Below are 10356 nucleotides of genomic sequence, written 5' to 3' on the forward strand. Positions count from 1 at the left end.
GTTTATAGCCTTGCAAATTAATCGTGTTTTGTCATTATGTTAAATTCAATGCCAAATAATCTGACGAGTATTTTGAAATGTGTTTTTTTAATTTTCTTATTTCAATTTGTGAAATTGGTACTGGTGAGAGTAATAAGGAAGACAGTTATGGTCGATTTGCCTGCCCAGGAATTATGTGTTGTGCATGTGGGGTGTAATCACGACTTATCTGTAACCCGACAATTGAAAATGTCCTGTAACAAGTTTTATTGCAATTTATTGTCAAGTAAGAGGTTTTTCGCAATCTCATTAAACATAAATCTGATCTAGCTCATTTCCTCTGTCCAGTGAAGCGTGAGTGTGTGTGGCAGTGAGCATTGTGGTATAAGATCGTTACGCGGAGAAGCATCGTTTAGTGTGGAGATTAGCACCACCACCATTGTTATCTATTCAGTGTGACTCTCTATAAATGTCAGCAATCCTTATAAGGTTGTAGGAATTATATGCAGGTTAATTAATATTTCTTAAAATGAACTGTTTTATTTATAGGTTGTCTTGTCTTTACTTTTTTCCTCCATTACATAATGTAATTATTTCATTTACAATATATCAACCTTCCAGGGAAGAAATATTGTATGCATACATGTATAATAACTAGGAGTAGGTCTAGTAAACTTGATGTGCAGAAAATGTAAACTTATACATTTTATAACAAATATTAAGTGGCAAAGTGATTAGTATTATAACAAATAATCTCTGGATAAAGTAAAAGATTGGTGAAACTTATCTTAATTAGCTTACATCACTAGGTACCTGAAGTATATTCATCAGACATTCAAGCAATTTAATTATGGCTATCATTTTCATGCCACTTTAAAAAAGATATGATTAAATCCTGACAATGATGTGTAATCTACATGAACCATTTATTTACTTTGTAGGGAATGACCTTAGCTCTGTGACAGTGATTGATTTTGGAAATGCAATCCAGCATGTCCACAAGGAGATTGCCCTTTACTACGATGATTTTGAGCTCCAGACTCCCCTGTACAGAGCCCCAGAGGTAAGGTTACTATATGCTGATCCCCTGACATGTACAGAGTCCAAGAGGTAAGGTTACTATATGCTGATCCCCTGACATGTACACAGCCCCACAGGTAAGGCTACTATATGTTGATCCCCTGACATGAACACAGGATCAGAGCTAAGGTTACTATATGCTGATCCCCTGACATGTACACAGCCCCAGAGGTAAGGTTACTTTATGCTGATCCCCTGACATGTACACAGCCCCGCAGGTAAGGTTCCTATATGTTGATCCCCGGTAATGTACACAGCCCCAGAGGTAAGGTTACTTTATGCTGATCCCCTGACATATACACAGCCCCACAGGTAAGGCTACTATATGTTGATCCCCTGACATGAACACAGGATCAGAGCTAAGGTTACTATATGCTGATCCCCTGACATGTACACAGATCCAGAGGTAAGGTTACTTTATGCTGATCCCCTGACATGTACACAGCCCCACAGGTAAGGTTCCTATATGTTGATCCCCGGTAATGTACACAGCCCCAGAGGTAAGGTTACTTTATGCTGATCCCCTGACATGTACACAGCCCCACAGGTAAGGCTACTATATGTTGATCCCCTGACATGAACACAGCCCAAGAAGTAAGGTTACTATATGTTGATCCCTGACATGTACAGAGGTAAGGTTACTATATACTGATCCCCTGACATGTACACAGCCCTAGAGGTAAGGTTACTATATGTTGATCCCCTGACATGTACACAGCCCCAGAGGTAAGGTTACTATATGTTGATCCCCTGACATGTACACAGCCCCAGAGGTAAGGTTACTATATACTGATCCCCTGACATGTACACAGCCCCAGAGGTAAGGTTACTATATGCCCCCCTGACATGCCCCAGAGGTAAGGTTACTATATGCTGATCCCCTGACATGTACACAGCCCCAGAGGTAAGGTTACTATATGCTGATCCCCTGACATGTACACAGCCCCAGAGGTAAGGTTACTATATGTTGATCCCCTGACATGTACACAGCCCCAGAGGTAAGGTTACTATATGCTGATCCCCTGACATGTACACAGCCCCAGAGGTAAGGTTACTATATGCTGATCCCCTGACATGTACACAGCCCCAGAGGTAAGGTTACTATATGCTGATCCCCTGACATGTACACAGCCCCAGAGGTAAGGTTACTATATGTTGATCCCCTGATATGTACAGAGGTAAGGTTACTATATGCTGATCCCCTGACATGTACACAGCCCCCAGGTAAGGTTACTATATGTGATCCCCTGACATGTACCAGCCCAGAGGTAAGGTTACTATATGCTGATCCCCTGACATGTACACAGCCCCAGAGGTAAGGTTACTATATGCTGATCCCCTGACATGTACACAGCCCCAGAGGTAAGGTTACTATATGCTGATCCCCTGACATGTACACAGCCCCACAGGTAAGGTTACTATATGTTGATCCCCTGACATGTACACAGCCCCAGAGGTAAGGTTACTATATGTTGATCCCCTGACATGTACACAGCCCCAGAGGTAAGGTTACTATATGTTGATCCCCTGACATGTACACAGCCCCAGAGGTAAGGTTACTATATGTTGATCCCCTGACATGTACACAGCCCCAGAGGTAAGGTTACTATATGTTGATCCCCTGACATGTACAGAGGTAAGGTTACTATATGCTGATCCCCTGACATGTACACAGCCCCAGAGGTAAGGTTACTATATGCTGATCCCCTGACATGTACACAGCCCCACAGTAAGGTAAGGTCTATATGCTGATCCCCTGACATGTACACAGCCCCAGAGGTAAGGTTACTATATGCTGATCCCCTGACATGTACACAGCCCCAGAGGTAAGGTTACTATATGTTGATCCCCTGACATGTAAAGAGCCCCAGAGGTAAGGTTACTATATGTTGATCCCCTGACATGTACACAGCCCCAGAGGTAAGGTTACTATATGTTGATCCCCTGACATGTACACAGCCCCAGAGGTAAGGTTACTATATGTTGATCCCCTGACATGTACAGAGGTAAGGTTACTACAGACATGTACCAGAGGTAAGGTTACTATATGCTGATCCCCTGACATGTACACAGCCCCAGAGGTAAGGTTACTATATGCTGATCCCCTGACATGTACACAGCCCCAGAGGTAAGGTTACTATATGCTGATCCCCTGACATGTACACAGCCCCAGAGGTAAGGTTACTATATGTTGATCCCCTGACATGTACACAGCCCCAGAGGTAAGGTTACTATATGTTGATCCCCTGACATGTACACAGCCCCAGAGGTAAGGTTACTATATGCTGATCCCCTGACATGTACACAGCCCCAAGGTAAGGTTCCTATATGTTGATCCCCGGTAATGTACACAGCCCCAGAGGTAAGGTTACTATATGCTGATCCCCTGACATGTACACAGCCTCAGAGGTAAGGTTACTATATGCTGATCCCCTGACATGTAAAGAGCCCCAGAGGTAAGGTTACTATATGCTGATCCCCTGACATGTACACAGCCCCACAGGTAAGGATCTTATATGTTGATCCCCTGACATGTACACAGCCCCACAGGTAAGGCTACTATATGTTGATCCCCTGACATGAACACAACCCAAGAAGTAAGGTTACTACTATGTTGATCCCCTGACATGAACACAACCCAAGAAGTAAGGTTACTACTATGTTGATCCCCTAACATGTACACAGCCCCACAGGTAAGATTCCTATATGTTGATCCCCTGACATGAACACAGCCCAAGAGGTAAGGTTACTATATGTTGATCCCCTGACATGTACAGAGGTAAGGTTACTATATGCTGATCCCCTGACATGTACAGAGGTAAGGTTACTATATGCTGATCCCCTGACATGTACACAGCCCCAGAGGTAAGGTTACTATATGCTGATCCCCTGACATGTACACAGCCCCACAGGTAAGGTTCCTATATGTTGATCCCCGGTGACATGTACACAGCCCCAGAGGTAAGGTTACTATATGCTGATCCCCTGACATGTACACAGGATCAGAGGTAAGGTTACTATATGTTGATCCCCTGACATGTAAAGAGCCCCAGAGGTAAGGTTACTATATGTTGATCCCCTGACATGTACACAGCCCCAGAGGTAAGGTTACTATATGTTGATCCCCTGGCATGTACACAGCCCCAGAGGTAAGGTTACTATATGTTGATCACCTGATATGTACAGAGGTAAGGTTACTATATGCTGATCCCCTGACATGTACAGAGGTAAGGTTACTATATGTTGATCCCCTGACATGTAAAGAGCCCCAGAGGTAAGGTTACTATATGTTGATCCCCTGACATGTACACAGCCCCAGAGGTAAGGTTACTATATGCTGATCCCCTGACATGTACACAGCCCCAGAGGTAAGGTTACTATATGCTGATCCCCTGACATGTACACAGCCCCAGAGGTAAGGTTACTATATGCTGATCCCCTGACATGTACACAGCCCCAGAGGTAAGGTTACTATATGCTGATCCCCTGACATGTACACAGCCCCAGAGGTAAGGTTACTATATGCTGATCCCCTGACATGTACACAGCCCCAGAGGTAAGGTTACTATATGTTGATCCCCTGACATGTACACAGCCCCAGAGGTAAGGTTACTATATGTTGATCCCCTGACATGTACACAGCCCCACAGGTAAGGTTACTATATGTTGATCCCCTGACATGTACACAGCCCCACAGGTAAGGTTCTTATATGTTGATCCCCTGACATGTACACAGCCCCACAGGTAAGGCTAATATATGTTGATCCCCTGACATGAACACAACCCAAGAAGTAAGGTTACTACTATGTTGATCCCCTGACATGTACACAGCCCAAGAAGTAAGGTTACTACTATGTTGATCCCCTAACATGTACACAGCCCCACAGGTAAGATTCCTATATGTTGATCCCCTGACATGAACACAGCCCAAGAGGTAAGGTTACTATATGTTGATCCCCTGACATGTACAGAGGTAAGGTTACTATATGCTGATCCCCTGACATGTACAGAGGTAAGGTTACTATATGCTGATCCCCTGACATGTACACAGCCCCAGAGGTAAGGTTACTATATGCTGATCCCCTGACATGTACACAGCCCCACAGGTAAGGTTCCTATATGTTGATCCCCGGTAATGTACACAGCCCCAGAGGTAAGGTTACTATATGCTGATCCCCTGACATGTACACAGCCTCAGAGGTAAGGTTACTATATGTTGATCCCCTGACATGTACACAGCCCCAGAGGTAAGGTTACTATATGCTGATCCCCTGACATGTACACAGCCCCAGAGGTAAGGTTACTATATGCTGATCCCCTGACATGTACACAGCCCCAGAGGTAAGGTTACTATATAATGCTGATCCCCTGACATGTACACAGCCCCAGAGGTAAGGTTACTATATGCTGATCCCCTGACATGTACACAGCCCCAGAGGTAAGGTTACTATATGCTGATCCCCTGACATGTACACAGCCCCAGAGGTAAGGTTACTATATGCTGATCCCCTGACATGTACACAGCCCCAGAGGTAAGGTTACTATATGTTGATCCCCTGACATGTACACAGCCCCAGAGGTAAGGTTACTATATGCTGATCCCCTGACATGTACACAGCCCCAGAGGTAAGGTTACTATATGCTGATCCCCTGACATGTACACAGCCCCAGAGGTAAAGTTACTATATGCTGATCCCCTGACATGTACACAGCCCCAGAGGTAAAGTTACTATATGTTGATCCCCTGACATGTACACAGCCCCAGAGGTAAGGTTACTATATGTTGATCCCCTGACATGTACACAGCCCCACAGGTAAGGTTACTATATGTTGATCCCCTGACATGTACACAGCCCTAGAGGTAAGGTTACTATATGCTGATCCCCTGACATGTACACAGCCCAAGAGGAAAGGTTACTATATACTGATCCTGTGACATATTCTCAGCCCCAGAGGTAAGGTTACTATATGCTGATCCTCTGACATGTACACAGCCTCAGAGGTAAGGTTACTATATGCTGATCCCCTGACATGTACACCGCCCTAAAGGTAAGTCGAGTAGGTTACTATATGCTGATCACTGCAGCTCAGTAGTATATATCTGACCGATGCCCTAAAGGTAAGGTTACTATATATGTTGATCACTTGACATGTACACAGCCCCAGAGGTAAGGTCATTATACAGATCTCCTTTGTACAGAACCTCGGAGAAAAGTTTAATACACATATCTCCCCTGTTCAGAGCCCCAGATGTTACGTACAAATTTATACAGATGTTTCCCCTATACAGAGCCTCAGAGTAAGATATATATATATAACAGATCTTCTCTATACAGAGCCTCAGAGGTACAATATAGATTGCTTTTGGAAAGGTAGTACCTGTATTGTATTAATTAAAGCATACATTTTATCATATTCTTGAAAATGGATTGAATCAGCATATATTGCTGTGATGCATAAATACCAACAGTTATTGTCCATACCATGTTATGGATTTCGGGTGAGAGTTTAAAAAAAACCATTTACCAAAATGGATGGTGAAGTTTTTCAAAGCAAACAACATCAAATGCATTAAGACTATGAATGCTAGATTTATTCATATCCTTGTGTAAAACAGATCATTTTTATTTACATAAAAAACATATTTGTATGATACATTTCTAAAGGAAAATGATAGTATAATTTATAACTGTTGCTTTTGAGACACTAAAATCATTTCTATGACAAGATCTGTTATGACAGAAGAAGGAAGACAATTTCCATATCAAAGTTTCCCGCACACATCTCTTTCTTGTAATTACAAATAATGCATTATTTCATTTTGATGTGCATATTGCCAAACAAGCAGCGAAAAATGATTAAAATGATTAGCACGATCCTTTTGTGACTAGATACATCAGTCTTTGTGTGTCTGATCACGTTCATTAATCACTCACAGCACTTTAACCATTTATTACTCCTAGCGGCTTTTGATCATCAGGTAAAAACTTCCCTCCACCTTTAATACATTTTATGGCTCCCTAGATCTCGAAAACATTAATGCAATTATTCAATCATTGCTGATATTACGACTGATTTGTACACTATCCTATTTCCACATGAGTGGACATAGGGCCAGAATCTATGTAAGTGATACCCCAACCTGTTGCGGTGGCCCACTCATGTAGTCGTAAATGTGGGCCAGGTCTATCATTACCCTGTAATTGGTTTTTACGTCAGCCTGCATTTTTCCCTGCAGCTAGCTTTATTGTCTAGAGTTTAAATTAAGTCATTTCAAGAAAAAATTAAATTTTCAAGAAAAAAAAAATTGTTAAGTATTCTTTAATTCAAATGACATCTTATCTTGAAAATTGCATGGTTAACAATTACGAAAGTTTCATTATTTTCTTATGTGTTTTTCTGCCTCCTACCTGTCAAGATGACAATGCATAATGTGACTACACATAGATACACATCATAAAGTCGGAACATGATTTTTATTTGGAAATTTGTGGGATGTAAAGAAAAGTTTGTGAAGTAGACCAGCAATGAGAAGATTATGAATCCAGGCTCCCATAAAGTAATGATCTGTTTAATTGATAACAATACAAGTATCAATGCTATCGATATCCACCCTCCCCAGCGAAAAGGTTATCACCGTTTTACCATTAATAATGATGGCTTGCATGCACGTTAGATTTTACGACACAGCTTCATCATTATGGCATTGTCTGGGAGATTTAGACTAAAGCTTACACCTATAATTTGGCATGTATAGGTAAATGTTTCCTCTGACCTGTTGTGTTGGTAGCCTGATGGTTGGGGCTGATAGCCAGTGTGGGGTGTCACTCTGCCAGTGTTTATTGTAGCTGTACATGATTTGTTACCACATGATGTGCTAACAGCCCATTAGGTTTGTTTAACTGTCCACCAATTCACACACTATGTTGAGATGTAAATGATATCAATGAAAAGGGATTTAGGAAAATTGGCCTGTTTAACAATGTCCTGATATATTTTGGTGTGATTATGTAAACTTTATGGATGGACCTCTTAATTTACTGTTAAATTAATGTAGTACATAAGAAGGATATAAAACCCTCAAGTGTTCAGTAAAAGTTACATAAAACCATCCTGCAATGTGTGTTATAAGATAGTGAGAGGATGAAATTGAGAAATAAATCCAATGTTATTGTTGTTCCTTTCATAGTGCATGCACAACATTGCCCTTAAGTCTGGTTACCCAATGCTTGGTCAATATCGGAACTGATTAATACTTTTCAACTAGAGCATGTATACCTGACATCAAAAAACATCAAAAAGAGCTAAGAATAAAGAAACAAGTAACTATAACTACCGAGTAATTAAAAAACTAGGTTACTGTGACCTGTATTTTGACATCTATTTAATAAAAACCCACAATACAATACTGAAACTTGGTATACATGTGTCCATCTTGCTTAGGTGAAGAAGTGTCAGATATTATCATAATCAGGTTATATATATATTGCTGTGATTTACATTTTCAGAAAAAGCTTGCATTATTCTTTGTGTATGTGTCATACATTTGTTGAATGTCTATTTATACAATGTATATGATAGTTAATATGATTCCTGTGAGATGAGATTACGTCTAGTCTTTCAGGATATCACAAATTTATTGTAAAGATCAACATTTATAGTTCTTATATAAATAGCTCACAATCATAGAATCATATACCGATATTTGAGTTAAACTTACTCTTGATTTTGTTAGTAATTAATACAATATATTTGATAATGATATATTCATTGACATGTAATCAAGTAATTTATAAAGTATAAAAAACTAGTTTTGTATACAACAGGTGATGTTTGGGATGCCGTTTGGTAAGGAGATTGACATGTGGTCACTAGGCTGTATACTGGCCGAGCTCTACCTCTCCAATCCGCTCTTCATGGGTAACTCAAAGATGGACATCATGAAGCAGGTAATGAGCAAAAATATACTAGATATTTCTGACAGAATTAACATATTAAATATATATGTATGTTAAGTCTACTGTCTATAGGAATTTCCTTTTGGAAGCAAGATTGTATCAAATGATCAAATGTTCAAGCATAATAGTACATGTGCTAGTCTATATCTTTTCTATAATCCTTTTAGGGTACATGTAATTAATAGTTGTCCATATTTGGCATTATTTTCTAATGGAGATTGGTTTGATCTATGTAGACCCTGCCAATTAAAATTCAAATTGAATTTCAGATAACCTCCTTACTAGGACCGTTTCCGGGAATAACATTCCAGAGGGGCAAATTCTACAGTAGATTCAAACACCTAACAGACAGTGTAGAACAACCTGATGGTATGTTATAGTCTACAGCTGGTTTGTCCTGTATCAGTCAAAAGTCAAAACTGTTTTCCTTAGTTGTGGTACCAAACAGGTGAAATGTTTTTCTGAGGTCTGAGGCCATGGGAAAGTCCTCAACGTCCTTTTAACAGCCAGAGTCATTTAAGGACATGCTAGGTTTGGGAGGTGGAGGAAAACCCACTGACCAACAGTCAGTACCTGGCAACTGCCCCACATGGGATTTAAACTCGCAACACAAAGGTGGAGGGCTTGTGGTAATATGTTAAGACATCATCTAAACCACTGCTACTGCAGCCACATGCTTGTTTCTGTAAAGATCCGGATAATAAATGAATGCTGTCATTACCGAATTCTTTACTGATGCAAACATGTTGTCATGCTTTTCATTAGGAATCTTTCAACTATCATAGGATATATCCACTAGTACATAAACCAGACAACTACATTGATAAACTTATTCAGTAACTCGATCCTTTCAGGAAGTTGATAAAATAAAATGTGATTCCGCTTAATGTTAAAGCTTACAAGTCCAGAGATCTTGACTTGTTTTAGTAATTAATAATTTTGCATCATTCTTGTATGTATATGTTGTGATTGTGTTATTACAGCTACAGAACTCCTCATTAGTCACCTTGGCTGTAACGACTACTTGTTCACAGACTTCCTGGCTGGACTTCTCCGGTATAACCCAGGTAAGATAGTAGAATTGTACTATATAAGTTAATGCCAGGTTAATTAAAGTACACATTAGGTAAAGATAAAATTAACTTGTACCAAAATTAAAGTAATATCCAGGTAAGGTATAGCATTATACGTTTCACTAAATAGAGCTCAATCCAGATAACATCATTATCCATTACCATTTAATACTATTCATTTAAAGATGCTTCACCGCTGACAAATGTAAATTTTTCACTATCAAAAAAATAGGAGCAGACGATTTAGTATTTTTCTTCAGTTACAA

General features: G+C 40.3%; 1 protein-coding gene across 1 annotated transcript in view; it reads left to right on the forward strand.

The window, feature by feature from the left end:
* Nucleotides 1-10356, forward strand: part of LOC138318234 (uncharacterized) — a 48478-nt gene that overhangs the window by 24057 nt on the left and 14065 nt on the right. Inside the window, exons 7-10 of the mRNA XM_069260432.1 lie at nucleotides 921-1042; nucleotides 8886-9008; nucleotides 9287-9386; nucleotides 10001-10084. Of these exons, the coding sequence (XP_069116533.1) occupies nucleotides 921-1042; nucleotides 8886-9008; nucleotides 9287-9386; nucleotides 10001-10084 (429 nt within the window). The remainder of the gene's footprint in view (nucleotides 1-920; nucleotides 1043-8885; nucleotides 9009-9286; nucleotides 9387-10000; nucleotides 10085-10356) is intronic.

The sequence above is a fragment of the Argopecten irradians genome, chromosome 3, assembly GCF_041381155.1.
Source record: "Argopecten irradians isolate NY chromosome 3, Ai_NY, whole genome shotgun sequence".
Lineage (NCBI taxonomy): Eukaryota > Metazoa > Mollusca > Bivalvia > Pectinida > Pectinidae > Argopecten > Argopecten irradians.